This window comes from Athene cunicularia (genome assembly GCF_003259725.1).
Source record: "Athene cunicularia isolate RWA chromosome 15 unlocalized genomic scaffold, athCun1 chr15_part1, whole genome shotgun sequence".
NCBI lineage: Eukaryota > Metazoa > Chordata > Aves > Strigiformes > Strigidae > Athene > Athene cunicularia.
This window is the reverse complement of record NW_020799121.1, coordinates 4795868-4820760: the sequence shown is the minus strand read 5'-3', so window position 1 is coordinate 4820760 and position 24893 is coordinate 4795868. Positions and strand designations below refer to the sequence as shown.

Sequence of the window (24893 nt, the reverse complement as noted above, 5' to 3'; positions counted from 1 at the left end):
ACGGCAGCTGCCAATTCTATCTCTTCAAGTTCCAAATCAGGTGGGATTTTTTGCTTTTTAATTTTCCATTAAAAGAAAAAATCGAAGTCATATTAAAAATGCATAGAAGCAAGAGATTTTTCTGAGGACAAAATAAAGAGTCTGAGAAAGTCAGATGGGCTAATTACATTAAAGCAGCATTGCAGAACGACTTTTCTGTGGCTACACACAAAAACTAAGATGCTGAAAAATTCAAGAGAAGGACTTATTTTTTAGCAAAACAAAATTTGAAATTCGAATGAAAACCATTGTAATAATTTAAGATCCTTTGAATATAGGCTAAGTTTTTAAAGTTATAGGCTCTAATGCCGTGAACAAAAACAAGTGCCCAGAGTAAGGATGAGCTCACACTCAGCTCAGCTGGAGTTTCTCCCGGTGCCTGAAGAGACGCAGGGGAGCTGCAGAGGACCCGCGGGCTGCCCAAGCCCTAAGCGCTGCCAGGTGAGGACAAGAGCTCCAGGGGAATTCTGCTTTCTCACAGCTTTCCGTGGTAGAGGACAAGATAGAATGTTCTTAGGAGGGGCAAAAAAGTCAACCTGTTTTATTAACAATAAGAGTATAGAATACTCTAAGAGAATAATAACCTCAAGCAGTGTCTTTCAACAGAGCAACGAGTAGCTACCGGAGCGAGCACAGCCTTACGCCACCCTTTCAGTTCTCGAGCACAGGCCTGCAGTACCCGCTCCAGGAACAAGTGCCATCAATCACCAAGTTAAACTGGTTGGGTTTTTTCATTTCTCATCTTTCTTAGTGATGCATCGCCCTCTGTTGCTCCATCTGTGATACTGCACTGTACTCTCCCTGGGCTGCTCTCTTCCCTCGCTGGCTTGTCCCCGCGCAGTAACACTGCGGGTGCAGGACACAGAGACCCCCAGCTAGGACATGAGATCGTTAAATAAATTTAAAAGCCCAGCAGCCTTCCTCAGAACAGCTTTGCCCGTGAACAACCCTCTTCTGGGCAGTGTCTCTGCCCAGGAATATCGGCTTTAAATTCTCCTCCAGCCCAACACTCCAAACCAATGAATTCGAGTGCTCTCCAAAGATAGTAACCAAGGCTCTATAGCTCTTCTCCCAGATGCCAGCCACCACTGGTGATACATACACTTATCACCGCTCTTCATTTTTCTGTCAGCTTTTACGTCCTATAAATGTTCCTACTTTTGCCAGCTGAGAAAGTGGTTAGGGCAGGAGTTAGGCCAGTTAGCAACTGCGGCTGCTGGTGGTGCTCTGATCACAACCATCACTTGCACCTGAAAACTCAGCCCTGTGCTACGTCCTAATTCACCACGGACAGACATTTTGCTTAAAACCAAACCATGGTCGCTGCAGATGTACTCTGAATTAAGCCACTGATCTTCCCCAGCATTTCAGTGCATGAGCTATTTTGGTAACAAAATAGGAATAAAACCCAATTCGAAGTTCTAAGAACAGAGCGGTCCATGATTGTTAAAATTTAACATTTGTGAGATACTTGGATACATTTGTTATGGGTGATACAGACAAATGAAAACATAAATGAAGAGTGGTTACCCTTTTTCAAGACTTGGCCTGAAAATTATGTAGTAATTCTTAAATAGAAGATCTGATTTGCTTAGCAGGTGTTCTTTATATATCAGAATTGTAATTGGCTTACAGTGCTACTAGGTGAATTTTTTATTTTATTTTGTGCAGTTCATTTAAAACAATTCTGTGTATCTATCTAAAGTCCACTAAAATAAGATGTAACCCTTTATCTTAACTGACGGGATAAGGTAGAATGTCTCAGGATCACCTGAACTAGTTGTATTATGCTGGACATGCCATGCATGTATATTTTGCTATTAGCCAGAGATATATCTGGAGTCTCTCCACTAACCAGAAGTATTTCAAATTTACAGTCAGAGAGGAACATGCATGTGCTCACTGTTCCTGTTTATAAAGCATGAAAATGCCCAGGAGAGTGTAAGCTACTTCTTGAGTTTTGTCTGAAAGTGTCCCACCCCTAACTGGACAGTTTCCCTGAGAATTGAAGAAAAGTCACTTTCTTCCTTAAAATCACGAAACGGCCTTTGAATGCAATAGCTTCCAACCTGAGGTGGCATTTAACTATTAATGTAAACATTAGCAGTGTTATCAGCTGTTCACAATATCAGGCAGTTTTTCTATGCAGTTCTACAAAATTAGAGGAGTACTCAAAGCAGCAGTCAAACTTTATGTAAACATTTGAACTCTGCCCTCTACAGCATTCAGTTTTCAGACCAGAACAGAACCATGTTGCTGAGGATGTACAGTGAACGTCCCTGGGAAACCGAAAGTTAGTTTTTCAAAATTCTTTAATCCCAGGACGGAAAATGAAGTGACAGTGTCTGACTAACCAGAAGGTCATCTAAAGGCTAATCAGCCTGCCAGGAAATCACTTGTGTTGTTTGTCTTTATCCAAATGGCTGTACAGTTTCACCATATTTTTCTTTTTGTAACAAAGCATGACAAAGAGAGATCTGGGCAATCCTCATTAAAGTCTTCCTCATTTGTTTGTCATCCATTACTGTTACCCAGAGCCAAAGTCTAGACCCCAAACTGTTTCACTCTCTTCCATCATATTATATAAAATCCCATCATTTTCTGGACACCAAATACTTCAAAATATACAAATACTTTAATACATACAAGTCTTCATAGTCCATTAAATATAATTAATTCCATGGTCTTTAAAATACTCTATCACTGTAATAACCGTAAGAAAAAGGTTTGCACTGGTATCTATATAGTATTGATTTGATCTGGCCTATGCAAAACCTTTCAGTATCCTACAGGAACTCTACTGAAGAGCAGCAATTCTACAAGAATCCAGAGCATTTTGGTTTAGATGCAAGTGAAGAAAAGATATTGACGGAAGATTCTGAAGTGAGAGCGATTAAAGCTGCAGGAGTTAGCAGCAGGGTGGTGTAGCACATGAGAGACTACTGGCCCCCTGTTTAGACACACTCATAACAAGTCCAGTGCATCCTGCTCGGAGAATCCCACTGAAATGCTTTGAGACAGTGCAGCATCCCACGGTATGTGTGCAACGCGAACAAGGAACTGTGGTGCAGCTTGACTACAGCAACTGATGACTTCTTTTTACACTTGATTCCCCAGGAAGCTGAATTAGATGATAAGATGATCTATTGTTTTTTGCTTTGAAGTGTTAAATCTATCTTTTCCTGTATCTCCAGCTAGTATCAAACTTATCAAGTGGAGACAATGAGGCTGGTTTAGCTGACATCCCACAGCTGTGGCTATTCTCTTTCATGAACTGTTAACTCATACTGTCATACAGCATGACTTCTATTTCTCAATAAAATCTTCAGAAGGAAGAGTTACAGCTTTGCAGAACAGCAGTACAGAGCCCTCGAATGTACTTGAAAGAAAAATGCAAACCCAACACTCTGATGCTTTGGACTTTAACCGTGTGCGTGGATTGTTTTGTAGTACCATCCATAAAAAGAGGCAACACATTAACACCAGCTCCACAAGACAGAGGCCCTAGTAGTTGTGGGCAGAGACTAACTTCGACATACCGAGTTGGGAATTCATCAGTAAGAAATAAATATATATATACACACATACATATATATTTTAAATATATATATAATATATATATAGTGCATAAATATAACATATTGCATGTGTATATATATGTATTTTGTATAAAAAAGCTTCACATTCAAGTATAGATACATATTAAAATATAAAGAGAGGAGGACCTTCTGAAGTTAACCTTAGAGAATCTATCGTAAGCAGAATTCTTATTAAGATCATCGATACATATTTTCCCCAATTTCAAAACCCAATCATTTCAGATGGTTGGTGTTCCACTGATTACTGAGAAACACAGCACCACAAAAAGTGGGAAAAGGGAAAAAAAAGTTATAATAGAAAGTTAGATATAGCGTCAAATGCATCAATATATACATAAACACTTTACTTAAGGTAACCCATGCTTGGAGGGAACAAAATTGATTTTTTAAAATTTGAATTCATAATATCGTCCCTCAGTGTGGGGGTTTTTTTTGTAATCAAATTATAATAGCAAAAGGAAAAAGAAATTTGAATGATCAGAGGAAGGGTTGACAATCGACCTAAAAGGTAGTTCACAAACCCTTATATGAAATGTGGCTCACGCAGCCTTGTTCTGCACCTAAAATAGAAAATGTATGACAAGTAGAGAGAACCTTGGATGGAAATTCTGAACCTCAACTAGCCCTGGATTGAATGTCTAAACAAAATATATCTCTCTTGAAATCCCAGAGGCCTTCATCTTTAGATTGTTGAAATTATGATCACAAAGTCAGTGAGTAAATCACTCTGATTTTTTACAAAAGTAGACAATGAACATACTAAGTGTTTCTAACTCTGTAAATCTACAAGTCATAGTTTTTGCTTGGCGACACAGTACAATTTCAGAACTGTAATCAGAGGTTTACGCAAAGAAGGCATGGCAAAACACAGCCACAGTCAACAGGATGATGCCGTTGATATTCACGACGTTCCTCCAAAGTGGCACTTCACTTGTGTCAGTCAGTTTCTTCTTCAATGCTTCCTCTTCCTCCTTGCTCAGTTTGGGTCCTTTTTGCTGATCTAAGCCACAGAACCAGTTGTACGCTTTCCTAAAGCATCCCGATTCTTCTTTGCTTTCCTCATTAACTGGAAGGAATAACACACTGGTCATGAAATGTAAGCACGGAGCACTGCATGCACTAGAGATCTCTGTGACTGAGGACATTCCTCTATTTAATACTGCAGCTCTGATTTATCATCATATTTATATGGAAATATTTTAGTACAAGGCAGTACAAGAATCAAGTTAATTTTGTGTTTTCACAGCTCACCTGGAAAAAGAGTGATTTTCCGTATGTTGCAAGTGAGCCTTTTGCAGCCTAGAGACGTGGTCTGGTATTAGAGAAGCAAAACATGCTGCAAAGCTTAAACTCCATTTTTTCTATACTTTCTACACTTTTAATTAAAAGACAGATAAAGGAACTTGAGGATACTTATGACAAGCAAGTTGGCAGCAGAACCAGAAACCCAGCAAAGAGAGCAGGTGGTTTTGCCCGGATGGATGTCTGCCTTTTCCATTTCATGGTACCTTGCACCAGATCCTCGTTCCTTCAACCCTGGCTACTAAACACTCTTTCCAAGTGAATTCTCATTTCATTCCAAGTGCTAGAGTTGCATGTCTGCCAGTGTGCACCACCTCTAACCTAAAACATCTCCATTGTTTTAATCCTAGAACTGGCACCTACCTACCTAGACAACAAGATTCTCTCTCTTCAAATCTGATTTACGCAACGCTTGATAGATTGATAAAAGGCAGCTTAGTAGCCACTTAAACATGTGGGGTTTGAGGTTCTGTTGTTGTGGGGAGGAAGCATGTCTTTGTATATCAAACATGTTAATGTTTCTTCAAGAATAAAATAGGGGTACTCATAGTGATAGAATCTATAGATATTCAACAGTTACCTGATTCCTCATCTTTTTCATCAGCTTTGTCCTGCTCATCTGCATCAAGATCAATACGTTCTTCTTTGCTGTTCCGCAAAGACCAGCACAAGCGGTAAAGCTGCCGTGAAACAAAATGAGTTTATAAATCTACAGCCTCACTACACAGAGACAAATCAGTCTGGCCAGCACATGAACAAGCTTTAAGACCATGGCACCCCAAATGTCTGTTAAGTCTACAATTATTAGGAGTCACTGAAGATTTGCAACAGATAAATGAAAACTATTTCCCCTACTTTCTTACAAGGACTATATGATGTGGGTAGTTGACATTTCAAGAGGTACTATACCAAGTACCAGTGTTTAAAACTAGTGGTTTCATTGAGTTCCATTTCTTGAGAAGCAGGACTGCAATAATACTCACGTGTACATCAGGAATGGGCTTAGTCATGAAGGAGACTGCCAGGATGACGATGGCGGTAACCCCAAACAGAATCATTGCAAAGTAAAGGTAGTGAATCCCGCAGATGATGAACGGGCAGTTGGAAGGGTTCACACAGTTGCCAGTTCCATAGGCAAACTCTGCAATCATTCTGCTGAGCCCAGCCAGCAGCCCAACCATCAGGCCCCAGAAGGCACCCTGCAGACAAAGTGACAGGAGTTACCACAGCGTGGTGTGGAAATAAGCTCTAAGCCCTGAGTAGTTGCTGGAGGGAACATGAGGTACTTATGTGTTATGTTGCCTTTGGCACAGGGGTTTTAACCCAGACACTTTCAGTGACTGTATTTACAGCTCGGTGTATTAATACAACTGAAAGCAGCAATGACCAGCAACTTGGAGAAGCAACATGGAGAACACCTTATCCAGTACGTGTCTCAAAGTTCACCCGTCTCCACATGATGCTCTCCTTATACAGGACAGGCTCAAGCCACAGACTACACATCCCAAGGGTTCTTCTCATATATTTTTATCTCTGAGGGCTAAATCCCTGACAGTTCCAGCATGATGAAGCCATCTAGCAAGTGTGTGTCATTCCTCCTGAAACATGTGTCTGGTTTATCTTCTAGGGATCTTATTAGTAATTAGTTAAAAGTTAATGTCGATGTTAATATGGAAGTTAAAACATAGATGTCTTACTGCTGGGCATGTATTATTCTAGTCCAAAGTATAAAAGACACACAGGTATGCTTGGGCACAGATTGAAATATGGGAAATTCTGTTTAAACATTTTATTTTTTTTTTTTTCCTGTAAGGGTGATTAAACATTGGAACAGGTTGCCTAGAGACACTGTGGAGTCTCCATCCGGGGTGGCATTCAAAACCCAATTGAACAGGATCTAAGGATCCTGCTGTTAGTCCTGCCTCTGAGCAGCGGGGGTTGGACTAGTCCAGAGGTGCCTTCCAATCTTAACCATTCTCTGAGTTTGTGAAGTCAAAAAACTAATAATGGTAACATAAATCTCTAAATCCTGATTAAAAAATATTGCTGGGTTTAAAAACAAAAGTTTTAATTATTCAGTGGTCAAAGTTGAAAAAAGGTTTTGGAGTAGGACAAGATAGTTAATTCCATTTCTGGCAGAAAGAAGAATGGGTCTGAGCAAGAAATGCTGATAAATCTTATAAGTAATTACAATATCGGAGTTTACCTTACGCAAAGCTCCAATTCTCAGAAGCTTTGATATTTGTCTTCCCTATTTCCCCAAATTTAAAATGTACAGTGTACACAAACCCATGAGGATTATACTGAATTCTTACTCCGGTAAAATTTCAGCTAAAGTCAATGACAGATTTCCACGAAGGGCACAAGGATTTAATCCATTTGTGAGGTTTAGCCGTTTGAGATAGGAAATGGAACATCCCTTGTGTGTCAAATGGGCTTTTCTTGCATATACACACAAATAACCACTGAACTGGTCTCAAGACAAAACAGTGGGAAAAAAAGTTTTGGTGATATTCAGAAACATTCTCTCTCTAGGCTTTCCCATTGAACTTATCCTTTTTGGAGCAAACCTGAGCAACAGGCAAGTGTTGTTATTCCTAGTATTATAGAAAAGAGACTGAATTCCTGAGTATGGAGTTTTCAGAATGTCTGAGACCCCAGTGACCATGACTGGCCTATGCTCCCATCAAAGCCTGTGACAGACCTCCTGCCTTCTGAGATAAGTACAATATTTCTCAGTTCACTGCTCTACGAAGCAAAATCAGTGATTCCCAGACTAGGTCCTAAAACCCATGAGAAGCAACGCATGGAACAACAGCATGTTTGTTATAAAGGACTATTGACAAAACATATGGTGGTCAAGAGGAAAATGAAAGGTGATATGTTTGGTAAAGCAGTTTGGTGACCAATATCCTAAAAGATTATTTTCAAATATATCTCCACAAACTATTCATTTGACACACTTCCTTGGCAAATGGACAGAAACCCTTAGTTTCAGAGCTATCTAGGAATTCCTGGTTGACTCTTTATTTATCAGATTAGCAAAGAATTTTTTTTAAACTCATCTCTGAAATCTCAGGCCCTAGGGTATGGAAAGACAGAATCCCTGGGCTGGAGTGGGATTAAAATAAACAGGGAGAAGTTGCTAATAAAAGACATCAAAACAAAAAAACAATTCTCCCAATGCCTAAAAGAACATGCAGCATGCCTGCTTCCTAATTTGTACATACCTGCTCATTGACCCGCTTGCAGAAGATAGCAAGCAGGAAGACAGCAGCAATGGGAGGACCCAGGTAGCTGGTAATTGACTGAATATAATCGAAGAGCTGCCCACTTTGAGCTGACTGCACCACAGGAACCCAGGCAATGCTGATGCCAATTAAAAGTAACATAAATGCCCTGTAAACACAGCCAGATATTCAATTAGTCACCTGCTTAGAAGCATCTAGCAGAAAGAAAAAACCAACAATTAATCAATAATTGAAATATCCATTTTGTATTTCAACCAGCATAATCAACGATAATGGCCAATTACCGCTGAACAAACAAAAGAAATCCAAGTTGGATATTGTGTCTGTCAACTGTTGTTCAGCATACAGCTAAACATGCAATCAAAATGTAGAAAATCACTTTTTTCCTTTGTTTGCTATGTCTAGAGACAAATCAATAGCAGATCAACTAGAACTAGTTCATTGATGCTGTAGTGTGGTGTAGCAGAAAGCCTGTGAAGATATTTTAAAATAGTTCCCTTTGAATACCAGTAGGAAGTGTTGAGAACTAGCTTAGCTACCTCATGCACCCCTGTCAATTCAGTTGGAAGCAAGGCTGGGTTCTTGCCAGGAGGAAACCGGGGTGGGACGGGCTGTCTGGCCACGGGAGGCCAGTGCTGCCTGCCCGCAGGCTGCCAAGGCAGGATTTCACCCAGGCACCCGCTGGGGTTTTGGAGGCACAGGGTAAGGCTCCTAGAGCTGGTGGGCCTCTGCAGCTGGGCGACACTCGGCTGCTCTTACCTTCCGGCTAACATAAGCTCTTTCTCGGATGGTCGTGATCGAAATTTGGTGTAAATGTCCATCGTAAACAATGTACTCGCACTGTTAAAAATGGAAGTCAGGGAGCTCATGAGGGAGGCCAACATGACCGACAACATCAGTCCCCGCAGACCTGAAATACAGAGACATGTGAACTGGGATGAGCATTCCGTGGAAAGTCTCGGTACGTGGCACCATCCATCGTGCTTGTCTGACCCGCTCAAGTCAGGCAGCTGGGAGTGTGTCTGGCACATTCAGGTGCCTCCCTGACGTTCTCTTGCAATGCAAGCAGAGTGATGTCTGCTGAGCTTTGGAAAAGCTATTTACAGCACTGATAGGGCAACTCTTGAGCTTTTAGAACATACATACTTCTTTTGTGAATGCTGTCTGATTAAATGCTGAAATAAAAAGAAAATAATACTAAGCAGACTTTCCCCAACAGTTATAAAAATATTTTCTCTTGTTTGCAGGCAAGTGCTTGCTTGATGGTGATATATTTGTAAACCAGTTGTTTAGCCAAAAAAAAAAAAGTTTCTTTTACTGTTCAAAAATCAGAGTAAGCCACTTTTCCAGATGGTATGATCTAATCAACACAGTATGGGGAAGCACTGTAGTATTTTAATAATACTATGTACAACAGTTATAATACCATGAGGAAGTACTAAAGATATCAGGGAAGGACCATGGTCTGCATAGCATAATCTGTCTTTCCAGCCTTATGAACCAGCTTTGTGGTTTTCTGCATAGATTTATCTTCCGTGTGTACATAGTCCTCTCCAGAGGGGTGCCTTATTCTCTCACCGAACAGGTGTCCTGCAGGACAATGTGTACATAGAATATTTTCTCCTCCCACCTGGGTGGGTTTAGCAGGAGGACTGCAGGTGTGTGCCTCCGACTCAGAAATCCTGGCAGAGACAGTTTTTTATGAATCATTGGCAAAGTAGGTTATTTTTTACCTCCACAGAAAGGGAGCTCAGTTACCGTTTCATCACCCAGTATTTGCCAGCTGAGAGCTGACAGTGTCAGCCTGTAGCTGTTCTGCACCTACAGCTACAACCGGTAGGGACTACCCCTTTGATTACTAGTACACAGTTCTAGCAAGAAGTTTTGAACTAAATCTGGAATTTGGCCTCCCTCTATCACCTGTTTTTACAGCCTGGCAGCCTCACCTTTCCTAAAACAAACAAACAAACAAATACAGACAGTGTCTTACCATTTGGCATAAGCTCCACTACCATTTTTGGGTAGGCAATATTTGTACAGCCAACAGCAGTGCCACAGTACTGCTGGCAGACTTCAGGCACGACACAAGCCACCACATCTGAGGAGAGAATAACAAGACAGGGTTAGACAAGGTTGTATAAACAACAGATTGCTCACAAATTAATTGCTTCTAAAATTTATCTATGTGTTGAACTGCTGGACTGACATGCTTGATACCATCCTTGGTCTGCTGGCAGGGAAGGACAGCAAGTTCAAAAACAAGCAGAGGAACACTCAGACCCCTCCCTCCAGCCTCAACATCTCTCCTCTGCCTGCTTTAAACACGCTGATGCTCAGAGGGAGGTTGGAGTTTCCCCCACGCTGCGCTCGGGGCTGTCCATGCCCAGAATAGTCCTGTCTGCCACTGATGGCCCTCTTCCCGGGATTGCCATCAGATTGTCAGTCCTGGACAGCATTTTCCACTCATTCAGCCAGAGTGGGGCTGTGACAGACAGCTGGGGAGGGACACTGTGGAATTTCTCTCCCCTAAAATGGAGAGCAATAGCATTAGCAGAAACCTGAGATCAGGGAAAAGAGGAAGACCTGTGACTTCTTACAGCGTATGTGCCTGCACAATCTAACAGTGTTTTGGAAGGGACAGAGAACAGGATATTGAGAGAGACTGGCAGTGACACATGGGCAGCAAGAAGAAATTTGCATTTCTGTATACATACACGTACCTGTGTACAAAATTCGGCTGATCATTCCAGGCATCACTATAATAAACATGGGCAAGAGTTTCAGGTATCCACACATGATACAACCAGCCTTCACATGGGACATGTTCTTGCCAGAGAGACATCTCTGGACAATAACCTGTCAACAAGACACAGCAAGTCTGTGTGACAACCAAGAATAGCATTGCCATCAACACACCATGCCAGGTTCCGGATGCAAGGTAGTTCTTAACCCCTGTGAGAGTGAAAGAGCCTATTTACAATTTCTGTCACTGGGAATAACAAAAATGACATGAAAATCGAAGGATATATTTGAAATAAGTAAAGGAAAGTGTCATTTATCCAGTGTATGTTTAAGAGTATGTTTCTCACAAGATGTTCTTAAAGCAGATAGACTAAAAAGCCAAAAAGGAATAAAATATTTACATGAGCAATAGATACAATTACATCTGGGTTTTTTTCATTTGTTTACATATTGTGAAGATTGTCTTTCTTACAGAATGAGAGAATTCAGACTGCAGACAAATCACTTGCTAGAGATTGGACACATTCTCACGTCACAGTTGCAGGAGCACATTTTCCTCTACTCATGTCAGTGGGATCTCTTGGGGAAACTGGACAGTAGGTTTTAGGGAGAAGAAAGGAGGCCTGGGGAAGACTCTCCAGACTGAAAGACCTGACATTTAAAGGACATCCTCCCTGGACTGGGTATGCAAAGGTGAAAGCCGCACAAATAGGAAACAAAATCAGATTACTGAATGGGGAATCATATCTGTCCCAGACTAACAAGAATCATTTGATACATGGTTTCCTAAATTCACATTACAAACTCTCTGGTTTTTTACTTATGGTCACACACAAAAAATGAGAAAGGAATTACACACAGTATCTGCTGGGCACAGTGCAGAAGAACTGTAAGAACATCTGTTCCATTTTCTCACATGCGGGAGGGGTTTAGAAACCAGAAACTGAGAAGTGACTGACCAGTCTTGAAATAGCTGCCATTTCTGTGACCCGGCTTTGAATTACAATGGGGGAAGTACACCCCTAGATCACACTAGACTGCAGAGTTCTGCGTTCAGCATTTCCAAGGCTTATGGCTTCCACATTACCTGATCTGTGCACCAGTACCACAAAGCAAGGATGCTCAAACCAAAGATGAGTCCTGGCCATGGCAGATCTCCAGTGACGGCGTCTCGGAAGATGTGAAAGGAATCCTTCCGAGGAGTGTAGCACTCGGCCTTAATCGTAGTATTCCCGTAGGAGACATTGGATGGAATTGCTTCCATGTACTTCTGCATGAAAGCATCATACCCTCCTACTTCAGCAAATGCTGAAAAACAGAAAGTAAAAGTAGCAATAAAGTATTCAGTACTGAAATCTCAAATAGAGCAGAGAATGTGAGGAGTAAAACCTCCTCAATATGGATGTAAAAGACCCCTAGCCAGTGTACATCAGCTTCTTCAGAAAACAGCATACAGCGTTTTGTGAGTATTGACACTAAAGTGACCTTTCTATGTAGGTATCTGTGTAGCCTGCAAATGTTGGTTTAGGCTCCACATCTCTTGTACGTGCCTTGCCAAGAAGTGGAATGAAGATAGATTATTTCCACACAGGGTTAACCTAGGGAGAACCTACGGCAGGGTCTTACCAGGTTAGGTCAGTCTGAAGTTATTTCTGTGATAACAATGGTGGGATAATTACATTTCAGTGAATGACCTAGCTAGAGGAAAACCAAGTGCTGAGTAACTAGAAAGATAAGGAAAGGACACTACAGATTCATGGAATCTTATCACTACTTCTTTCTTTCTTATGACCTCTTCCTATTAATACTGTTTAACAGGATGGTTTCTACTTGAAAATGCATATGGGCTTCCAAACACAGGCACTGTCCCATTCATAAACATTCCGTTCATATCTTTTGTCCAGCTGGCAATATAATGACAGCTGTAGATCAACTACAAGGCTTACTTAAAACATTAAAATGTTTGGGTTGTTTTAACAAAAGCTACCAGCTAGAAACAAGATAAAAACATGCAACATGACCAACAACTCTCCACTTTGAATTGGAAATGTCATGCATTAACATCTGAATATCTACAAAATTATAATCTTGAAACAAGATGCTCTCTGCACTTCTCAAGAGCATCATCATCACCTGCAAACAACTTTTACTTCGTTAGCCATCTTGAGTCCTGTTCTATTATGGGGTGTGTATCACCTTACACATTCACTTGTGCTGTGGAGATGGAGCGATCTCAAAAGGGCTTGGCAGCATGTCTCTTTTCATTCCCGATAAATAGGTATATGAACCAAAATACGCTGGTTAAGGTAACGGTTCCACATCGCAGGGTCTGTTTCCACAGCCACCATGGGACTTGTGGTTGGCCTGGTTACCCAGGATATGGAGAACACTGAGGTACTCAGTGACTTTTTTTGCCTCGGTCTTCACCAGCAGGGGCTCCAGCCACACCGCCCAAGACACAAAAGGCAAAGGCAGGGACTGGGAGAAGGAAGAACCACCCACTGTAGAAAAAGATCAGGTTTGAGACCATCCAAGGAAGCTGAAGGTGCATAAGTCCAAGGGACCTGATGAGATGGATCTGCAGATCCTGAGGGAACTGTCAGATGAAGTGACTAAGCCACTATCCATCATATTTGAGAAGCTGGTGCAGTCTCACAAAGTTCCCGTTGACTGAAAAGGGGGAAATATAACCCCCATTTTTAAAAGGGGAAATAAAGAGGACCTGGGGAACCACTGGCCAGTCAGTCTCACCTCTGTGACCAGTAAGATCATGAAGTGAATCCTCATGAAAGCTGTGCTAGGGCACATGGAAAATGAGGTGATTGGTGACAGCCAACGTGGTTTCACTAAGGACAAATCATGCCTGATGAATTTGGTGACCTTCTATGGTGGGGTTACAGCAACCGACTCTCATCTACCTGGACTCATGCAAAGCTTTTGACGCTGTCCTGCACAACATCCTTGTCTCTAAATTGGAGAGATGTGGATGTGAGGGATGAAGCAGTCAGTGGATCAGGAACTGACTGAATGGTTGCACTCAAAGCGTGAAGAGCAGTGATGAGTGACGTTCCTCAGGGGTCAGTGTTGGGACTGGCACTGTTCAACATCTTTGTTGGACAGTGGGATCGAGGCACCCTCAGCAGTTTGCCAACGACACCGAGCTGTGTGGGGCGGTCACACGCTGGAGGGAGGGGATGTGCCATCCAGAGGGACCTGGACAGGCTGGAGAGGTGGGGCCGTGCCAACCTCATGGAGTTCAACAAGGCCAAGGGCAGGGTCCTGCCCACGGGTCGGGGCAATCCCAAGCACAGACACAGGCTGGGCGAGGAGTGGATGGAGAGCAGCCCTGCGGAGAAGGGCTTGGGGGTATCGGTGGATGGAAAACTGCCTGTGAGCCAGCAACGTGCGCTCGCAGCCCAGAAAGGCAACCGTGTGCTGGGCTGCATCCAGAGCAGTGTGGGCAGCAGGGCGAGGGAGGGGATTCGCCCCCTCTACTCTGCTCTGGTGAGACCCCACCTGGAGTCCTGTGTCCAGCTCTGGGGGCACCAACGTCAGAAGGACACGGACCTGGGCAACCTGGGCGAGTGGAAGGTGACCCTGCCCAGGGCAGGGGGTTGGAAAGAGATGATCTTTTCTCTTTCAACCCAAAGGAAGACAAAAAGAACAAAAAATAATTTCCAGTTTAATTCATCTGATTTACTTACCAAATCCCATGAGAATAAAGGATCCCACTACCATGATAAATGTTTGTAAGGTGTCTGTGTAAATCACAGCTGCAAGACCACCTAATGGCAAAGAAAATTCAAGGCAAACAGGTTAGCCCCTGTGTAAATGCCTCAGTTGGAAATCCTTTTTTTTTTTTTTCACTTCTCTCGCCACCTCTCAAGGTCACTGTAAATCACTCCCCTTTGAGGTTTTCATTTCTCCTCTCTTACCCACCTCCCCTCTTCTCTTTTTTCTGGCTTCTCTATCATTTAATTTATCAGACTGCTTTGCAAACTCACCTGTGATGGTGTAAAGAGCAGTAATAGCAAGCAGAATAATTATGGCCAAATAAAGATTCAGCCCTATGGCCAGCTGTATAAATACAGCTCCAGAGAATATGTCTGCCTATAAAAGAAAAGATTACAGATTAAGCAATGTTTAAATTCATGATGATGGCACATTTCACATTCATGATGCAGGTACTGAAATACACAACTCCCCCCCCCTTATAGCACTGCACACACACCAAAAAAAAAAAAAAAAAAAAATCAGAAAGAAAATAGAGGCCATTTTAGGACAAGTGCCAGTCTCCTCTCAGTGCCATGCTGCTTTCAGCACAAGAATTGTAACACCTCTCAAGGAATACCCAGGTCTTTTTCAATGGATCGTTTTAGGTAGACAGAGTCACCTCACTACTTGGTTCTTACATACTAAAGAGATTAGTAACAAATTAGTTAAAGCTCAGGTTACACTTGCTACTATGTGCAGGGATAGACTCTGTGACACCTACAAGACATGGCATGGTTCTCTTCATTTAATGCTGATCTATAAATCTCTTACTTTTTCTTCACTGCTTGCATACATGTGGTATAGCTAGTCTTGCTGGTTCAGGACAAATGGTGATTAAAGGCAAACATCTTGTATTATCTCTATTTTTAAGTTCCTGTCAGAATAATTGACATCAGTTGGCTAACAGAAGAGACCTTTAGCTCTTGCGTAAGACAGGAATTATTCAGGTTTCAGAGTTACACTCTGGGATTTTAACCACACTAATCAGTTCCTGATTTAGAGATCATTTGCATCGACATTATTTATCCAAGTTTGCAATCAGAATAATCTACCCCAGCGCACTTGCAATGCACCGCTGTAAATGATGCTTTCATTAGAGGCTTACATCTGTACCTGTCCTTGCTCCCGGCTCCAGTCCCACCTGCAGCCCCCCAACACCAGCTATACGGGCATTCCTGTCATTTAACAGTTCTGCTCCCAGGGGCATTCAGCAGGCTCGGGAGCTGCAAAATGCTGCAGGAACTGCCCATGTGCAGGGTCTGAGAAATAAAGATAACCACCGTTACACGTGCCCTGGGGTAGCGCAGGGCCGCTGCGAGGCGGCACTCGCCGGAGGAGCGGGAGGTTGCTCAGGCCAGGCGGTGGGCCAGCCCCAGCCTCTGGTCACGGGAGCGGCACTTGCACCGCTTCTGTCCTCGCCTGGGCCGAGCCAAGGCAGGGCAGGTACACTAATAAGCAGTTACGCAGTCTGGCGAGCTGGGAGATGCCAGATGAAGAAACTTTCTTCATTCCGAAGACACTGAAACCGAGACTGCAGGGTATGAGCTCACCCTTGGTTCTCTCTGGAGAATGAGGAAGATGGATGGGAGATGGATGGATCTCTGCAGCAAGAGGTCCTCCGACCCTCCCTACTGCCCTGACGTGAAGCAGTGTGAATCACAGCAGAGGTCCCACCCTCACAACTCTGCCTCTAGAGCAGCTTGAGATGATTTGATTCCCTACAGGTTTTAGTTTGGAACTGCAGACCAGGACATTTAGCCCTTAACCCCAGTGGAAGTTAGACCGTACCCTTTGTCCCTTCTCTCTATGGGAATATTTTTTTCCTACCTTTTCACACCACTGACCAGCTTATGTCCCAGATCTTTCTTTTACTGTTCTTGGCTTTAGTTTAGCCTACATAGCATTAAATATTAATGCTCCTAAAATGACCCCCAGAAAGAAATGTATAGTTAATTATTTAGCATCCTGAGCAATACATCAGCTTCTTTGACCTGCTGAGTTACCTTCCAACTTCAGTGCTCCTCTCTCCCAATTAGATTATTTCCTTCCAATATTTCCTTGTTTTCCATTAATATTTTATGGGCACTATTTAATCCTTATCTCTAATAGAGTAAATCTTTCATTTGCATTCCAAACTATCTCTCCAAAGCCATCCACAGATCACACAGGAACAACTGGCAGAACACATACCAACTGAGTGAATCCAGCTGCCATGTTCCTGTGGGAGTCAGGGAAGTGGCACATACTCTTTACCCCCCCTACATCATGCAGTCCTAAGAGGAGGTTATCCTTCTACCTCCTCTTCCCTCTGGGTAAGTCTATACCCACACATTTACTCCTGAAATTCTGCACAATGAATGTAAAGAAAATGCTGTAATACATTTATAAATTTCAGTTTACAATTTCTGATTTCTTCAAAAACATTCAGGTCTTAATTACCTTTTGTCTTGTCATATTTAGTCAATTACTCTCCATCAAATTTTATTTTTAGTAGGTCATTTTCTTTGGCATCCTGACCAATATCAGCAACAGTAGTGGCTGATGAGCTCATTACAAACCTAGACTCTGAGAGGTGCTATAGGCATTACTCACAAAGTACTGCATGCTTAGGAAGCTTGTACAGGTGAGGGTCCTGTACAACAGAAATTCTTTGGGCTTGAAAATCAGATGTGTTCTGATCCCAAAGATCGACACCTTGCAGCATGGCCTTAGCTGGCAATTGTCTGGCAAGTGGTTGATTAGCCACACCACCAGGTGAGAAATCAATACAAAAATACAGAAAATGTTCAGGAAAAGAGAGAAATGGTAACAACCTTGTACAGAGGTGTGCAAAGGGAGTCTAATCATCACAGGGTGGTGGGCACTGTGCCAGGAGTTACATGACCTGATGTATTATATTATTGTCATGGTTTAAACCCAGCCAGCAGCCAAACACCACACAGCCACACACTCACCCTCCCCTGCCCCAGGGGGTGGGGGACAGAATTGGAGGAATAAAGGTGGGGAGAATCATAGGTTGAGGTAAAGTTAGTTTAATAATTGAAATAAAATAAAATTAAATTAAAATAATCATTATAATAGTAATAATAGAATATACAAACAAGGGATGCCCAATGCAATTGCTCACCACCTGCTGACCAAAGCCCAGCCTATTCCCAGCTAATGATCCCAGAGGAAAGAAAATCCCAAAACTGCAATCCAGGAAGAGAAAGAGCCCCAGGTTCCCAGCCTATCCTCATCTATATACTGAGCATGATGTTGCATGATACAGAATATTCCACTGGCCACTTTGGATCCAGTGCTCTGGCTGTGTTCCCTCCCATCTTCTTGTCCACCTGCCCACAGGCAGGACATGGGGAGTTGAAAAATTCTTGATTTCTTAGAAACAACTGAAAATATCAGTATACTATCAGCATTCATCTCATACCAAATCCCAAGCTGAATCTAAAACACAACACTATTCTAGCTACTAAGAAGAAAAATTAACTCTATCCCAGTCAAAACCAGAACAATTGTCCATTGGAAAGCATTGTAATAATTACATTATTAAGAACATTAGATAATATTTTAACACATCAAGGAAACAGCACACGAAATAACTACACCAGAAACAAGATGCCACTGTTCTACAAGGATAAGCAGCAGTAAGTATCACTTCTAGTCAGACTGATAGGTGTGACGGCCCATTAAGGGCAGGGCAGAAACCCATCCTTCTATATCAAATCTCAATAAGCCTCAAAGATCACAAGGGAGTGTTTGCAAAGGCAGCAGTCAAGGAAGTAAAATGCAAATTGCCAAGCCAGCTATGGCATGGATTGTCAACAAACGGGTATGTTTGGGTATACAACGTGTCTCCGGAAAGAGAGGCCTGAGTGAGCTTCACGTAGCACGCATAGCTCTACACAGCACAAAGAAGTTATCTACATCCAGGATGGAAGAGCCTTTCCCTTTCTGCTTCTGGGGCTGGTTCATTTGGAGACAGTCTGGGCACGGTGTGGCATAGCATGGTATAGAAAAACCTACTCTGACCTCCTCTGACAGTACCTGAAACCTTCAAGGACTTTGTTCTGCCTACTCTGAATAAGATCCAGCAATAAAGATTCTAGGCATCTAGGCAAATCCTGCCCTGCTGAATATAGTGACATAGGACAACAATGCAGAAGACGTGTTTGTACATTTGTGCATGGGACAGACAATTTCAGACCTGTTCTGGGCAAATGAGGGAAAGAAAAAATGATTAGAGAAACCTGTGCACTGAATTTTTCCCCTGCAAAGCACAGGGGGAAAATCTCTGTGCCAATTCCCCACATACATCTGGATTAATTGGGTTGATGGGAAGCTGGGATGGGCCCCTGGTGGAGCAGGGCCTGGGTAATCTGATGCTGTATAGATCTCTTGACAATTTCTTTGCTCCTAATAGGAGAGGACCAGGAGAGCAGAAGGTGCTTCAGCCTCACACCACACTGGAAGATTAAAGCCTGTCATGCCCGGAAGCAAGACACTCCAACTGAAGTGGGGTGAAATCCCATGACCAGATCTTTAGGCATGATAGAGGATGGAAATAAAAGATAGACAGTAAATTCAGAACCTATGTAACACCTTGATGAGCTCGTTACAAACATGTGTTGCAGAATAGGACTGTGAGTCATCCGACTGCTAGAGCTGCCAGAACTCTGTGTCATACCTGGGTTTTCTGATTATGGCAGTTAAGCACAACAACAGCAAATTAACTAATCCTTTTGAAATATATGGAAATCCAACTCTGAAGGCCAGCTCCACAGTACCAACCTGTTTAATTTATAACCTCTCTAAGGATCAGTTATCGTCAAGATGTGAGAATGAGAGCAAAAGGCCAATCTTTTAGCTTAAATTGCACTATTATCACTCAGCTCCCATTCAGAGGGCAAAGACTAATCTGCCATGGCAACTTCTGCAAAACAACAGATTGAGGTATGCCTGAACTGTGGACTTCTTTAGAGGCTAGATAGTTTCAAGATATATGGAAAATACCAGCTTCATTCACTACTCCACAGCAACAGCAACACAACCACTTGATACGCTTGCCCGTTAAAAGAATGTCTCCTCTTCCCTCCTTTCACCTCAGTTGTTATAATTTTCCGCCCAGGCATTGCCTCCTTCCTTGTTTTCTAATTCCTATTATTCTCTTTTTCTCCATAGCCCTCTTGCTGTATTCCCTCATCTCTATTACTGATGGATGTTCACCAGAGGATGCCAAAACAAATAAATATGAAGTCTGGGGACAAAAATTCCTGCTACATGTTTCACGGATCCCTAGGGTAATAGACTGTCTTCCTTCACTCTGACATGTTCTAGAGGAAAGCATAAGTAGAAGTAAACCTTAAAACCTAAAAAAGAAAGAGAAAGCACAACAAGCATCAAGAGACATTGTCAGGAAGGAAAAAACTGATTGCAGAACAGATCTGAATACACAATCTCACTAGATAAAGAAACCACAAAATTGTATTTTGAGAGTCCTTAATTCAACCAAGGGCTCCAAATCAGAAGCAAATGACCAGTTGTGTGAGCAATATCGTAAGTGGGAGTTTCTTTTGTTTACATCAATGTATGATGGAAGAAATGCTGTAAAAGTTTTACTTACTGAGATCTTTGTGAAAATATACAGGATCAGAGAAAGAACTGACAGGTAGACCTGAATCCGCTTCCCACCAAAACGCTTCCTCAGATACTCTGGCATTGTCACCACCTGTGGGGAGTAGACGAGGTTTCAGATAATGGGGAATAGATACAAAGCAAATTAGGGGAAGGTTTTTTGCTACTCTGATACTGTAAGAATGGAGTGCCAAGGGAGAGGAGCTGCAAATGCAATTGCAGGGAAGAGCAGCTCCAGAAATCAAAGGAGAATGAGGAGAGAGTGCCAAGTACTTCTCAGCTCAGGTCTCAGAACAGAGAATCCTCGCTCTTCAAAATCACACAGACATAACATAGCACGATTCTGGCACATTCAGATCAGGTGCCATTCGTAATGGCTTTGCAATATTCAAGACCTGATCCACAAACATGAGCAGCAAAGAAAAGCATAAAGTACTGGTTTGACTTACCCCAGCTTTGACGTAGATGGGTACAAACAGCCATCCTAGAACAACCACAAGTATAAGAGCCTGCAGGCAAGACAAGATCAGCTGAATGAGCCTTCTCTCTCTCAATAGCACTCCCAAAGACCAGTTATCAGACCCAACAGCAGCTAGAGACCGCTGAAACCACATAAATGTGGGTACTGCAGGGGTGGTGGGAAGGAACTGCTCTGTCTGCCGATTTACAGTTGGAAATTTGGGAATGACATCTTGACCAAAAAATTTGTCAGGTATTATGCAGCCTGGATTTCATGCTAGATGTCCCAGAGAAGCACACATGTTAATAATACATTTTATAGAAAACCAGCCGATTTCTGCTCACAGGATTGGCCTCTAGTATCAAAGCACCACTCCACTAGCCACACCAGACTACCCTAGCCCTCTCCAGAGCAGGCCCAGGGAGCCTGGTTTAACGATGGTCACAGTGCAACCAGCCCGTAAGACAACTGCTTCTGGGGTACATTAAGGAAGGTGAAGCCTGCTACCTGAGACCAATCTGCTAGCATCGTGATCCCAGAGCACTAATGCAGGACACTTTCCCGCTCAGATCCAGGCATCCTGCCATGGTGTGTTGTCACATCGGCAAATCCAGGTGCTGGGAAGAGTAGCACTTCTTTTCATTATTGTTTTCATCATTTACTACCTTCTGCACAGGGTCTCTGGGAGATGGCCATATATTTTACAACAGTCCCACATACTGTACAGGATGTACCACATGCATTCAGTAAAATATTTTGTATTTCCACATCACCATTTCATAATATATTTTGTGTTGCCATGTATTTTTTGTGAGCTATAAATCTTACTATATTGCAGTGTCTCAGTTTTCTGACTGAAATGGCTAGCAAATACTATTTGATACAGAGTTTTACATATTTAAATCAACAAATATAGAACAAAATCCTGCTCTCAGAGCTGAACTCTGCATTAACCCTGTCCACTGGGATTAGAGGGCTTTTGTAACTCTAGCTTTGAAGTTCTGCCCCGAGATCAAAACCCTAAAATGGACAAGAAATACTGGGTCAGCTTCTGCTGTTATACTAATACAAATTAGGAATAATTTCAGTGGAATAATAGCGATACACAAGCACAGTAACAGTCAAACTTAATATTTCTTTCAAGGGGAGAATCAGATTATGGAGTCAAGAGCAATATTTTCACCACGTCTATTAACCTGTACACCAGTCCCATCATGTCATAAGTAACAAACTATGCAACGCATCTGCTCAAATATAGACATGCATCATTGCTTCTCCCAGGAATTTAGGTGTTAGAGGTGGATGTGGCTGAGGAAGGATATGGGCCCTAGAGTTTGGAATACCATGACATTTCAAGCAATGCTTGTTCTCTTTTGATTTGCTTACTTTTGGTACAAAGAGAAGAGAAATCAGGTTTGTTGCAGGACTAATGTAAGCAAATAAAGGTGACAAATTATCTGTGCACATTTCGTAGAGTTCATTTTAGCCTTTATCCTTCTTTTTAAATATTTATATCAGATGGGTACTTGACTATTTGCAGCAACCATCTTCTTGCTAGGGAAAAAAAAAAGGCAAATCCCTCAGGGTAGTCTGCTTCTTTCACTGCACAGAATTATATGCAAGGAAAGTATTGACCTATGCACGCTCGTTAATTCCCTTTGTGTCATGGTATAATCCCTTCCATGAAGGTGAATTAAGCAGAACAAGGGCATTATTATCCACACCCACCACAGAGCCTGAGAATACAAGGAAACAAGGAAGTGGACTGAATTAGCTCATATGAATCCCCGTGCTGTTGCAATTAACACCACTCCTGGTATCCCCAGTAGTTCACTGAAAGTCAGCTTGGATATCTCTACCCTATACTGCAGCCATAAGCAAAACACATACAGAATTAGAGGAAAGAGAAAGTAAAGAAGAAAAGATTTTTGGAATACAGGTTATTTTGAAGGATGTCCAAAATTTTCTAATGCCTTTGAAGAAATCAAAGCCCCTTCAGCTATTTCTACATAGCACAATGCTGTACAAAATACCATGGATTGCAAAACTGATAAATGCTTCCCAACATCCTGAAGTCTGAAAGTGCTCTTTATAAATACTTTTAAAGTAATCAAAAGATATGTATAGAGAAGAGAATCCACAAATTTATTCGGTTTAAAAGCTCTCTGAAAAGCCTCATTCAACAGAAAAGGTTCATCTTCTCGCAGTGGTTTGGACAAGGACCAAGGAAGATGAGCTAAATAGTAGATTCCATCGGCACTTACTGGTCTGTACAGAAAACAAGCGTTGCCAAGCACAAACTTTGACTGTCCTAAATTATTAGGCAATGTTAGTTTGATTAACCTCTGAAGATAATCCTGATGTCACAAATAGGTTCACTTAAATGCATGCCACTTACATTCCATTCATATCCTCCGATGGCAATTCCTCCAGCTGCTGCTGTTCCTGCTATTCCCACAAAATGTCCACTGCCAATGTTACTGGCAAACAGAGAAGCACCAATCTGGAAACAGAAAGAACAGTATTTGGCTCCTAGGTCCTTTCCTGGTAACGTGAAAAAAATCATGTTTACTTGGAATTTTGAACTCATGCCTATATATCATCAGATAGTGATGATGAGAATGATTGACAACCGACTTCCTGGACAACTTTCAAGATTCCCTCTTATTGTTCCCCCTCAAACCTGATAATCGAGCCATCACATCTACAACAATAAGAATAGGATGTTGCATAGAAGATCTTCTTCTAGTTGAGTCAAACAGTTTATTACACCAATATAGATATTAAAATATTTGCAAAACTTGACTAACTGACATTTGAATGACATCCAATCAGGGAAGAAGACCACAATCTGTCTTGCTCAAGGAGGAAACGATAAGTGCATACCCACTTATCAAACTCCCTATTTCATATTCCACAGTCTGTGGAATAATGTATCATTAGTGAGAGTTGTACAGACTTTGCACTTGGTTCACTTTTAGTTAAAAGATACTCAATTACCGAATTAAAGTCTGAAAGCTGCATGGCAGAAACATCTGCTGAGAAAGTGCAAGTGGAAGATACAAACAATAGCAAATCAAGGAGTTATATTTAAGAAGTGCTGGATCTCAAAGTCCCCCAAATATTGCACTGATCATACAGACAGAACATGGGGAGAACACAGAACTGATGAACAGGGAGAGATTTTTAAAAATGAAAGTACACCAGATTACAGACAGGCAGGAGCCGTTCACAAAAGACAGATTGTGCCAAAAGATCAAATTACTTTTCAAATAGCTCAAACAATTGAAAAGATTAAAAGGTATGAGCTTCATTCCCTTAAAATGAAACCATTAAAGGCAGCAGAAATACCTAACAATAATTTACAAGGTCAGGCATTGAGGGATGTAGTGTGAGAACTCAAGCACGGAAAAGAGGTTGGATCAGGTATTGTAGGCAGAAGACATGTGAGCTGCAGTCGTTCCGAGATGAACATTTGTTTTATTCACTTCTATTGTTTTCTTTATGTCCTCTGAAGCTACAAATCAAAAAAGGAAACAGGGTTGAAAATAAAAGAATATGGAAAGTAGGCAAAAGAACCTCTGCTGGCCAGGTTCTAATGCTCTCATCTGAAGTGAACCTCTCATGATGAACAATACCAAGGTGCTTAAAAGTGTTTTTTAGATACATGAACACGGGACCTGCACATTGTCCTTACATAGTACAGGTGGTTGGAATATGTTCAGAGTCACCTTACAAAAGGGAGAAATATTTCTTGTCTGCAACTCACTGGGAGATTTTTAAGGTCCTAAAATGTACATAAAGGGAGGAGTTACAAATTTCCAGGTCTGCAGTCATTGCAGTGAGTTCTCTGAGTAGCAGTAAAAATCAAGTCCATAAGAGCACGGGGACAATTGCCTGAGATCCGTGAGGATAAAATGAATCTCGCCATAGAAATCCACTGCTGAAGATCAGATTTATTTTGTAGAGCTATGCCATAGCCGGGAATAGCAACCGTGCACTTCAACTCACAGTCCTGATCTCCCATAACAAAAGACATTTCCCCCCCACCCCCCATTTTTTATATGCAACATACAAATAAAATTTACCAGACAA

General features: G+C 42.0%; 1 protein-coding gene across 2 annotated transcripts in view; it reads right to left on the bottom strand.

Moving 5' to 3' along the window:
* Positions 1-4145: 4145 nt before the first annotated feature.
* The window catches only part of SLC5A1 (solute carrier family 5 member 1), a 36084-nt gene continuing 15336 nt past the window's right edge, over positions 4146-24893 (bottom strand). The window contains exons 3-15 of one of the 2 annotated variants that reach the window (XM_026859714.1): positions 23197-23301; positions 20788-20847; positions 20328-20432; positions 14938-15043; positions 14638-14718; positions 12021-12241; positions 10912-11047; positions 10182-10289; positions 8951-9101; positions 8171-8339; positions 5924-6139; positions 5515-5620; positions 4146-4704 (exon numbers count right to left, since the gene is read on the bottom strand). In XM_026859714.1, the coding sequence (XP_026715515.1) occupies positions 4481-4704; positions 5515-5620; positions 5924-6139; positions 8171-8339; positions 8951-9101; positions 10182-10289; positions 10912-11047; positions 12021-12241; positions 14638-14718; positions 14938-15043; positions 20328-20432; positions 20788-20847; positions 23197-23301 (1788 nt within the window). In that variant the 3' untranslated portion in view covers positions 4146-4480. The remainder of the gene's footprint in view (positions 4705-5514; positions 5621-5923; positions 6140-8170; positions 8340-8950; positions 9102-10181; positions 10290-10911; positions 11048-12020; positions 12242-14637; positions 14719-14937; positions 15044-20327; positions 20433-20787; positions 20848-23196; positions 23302-24893) is intronic. The other variant, XM_026859715.1, reaches the window with a different exon arrangement.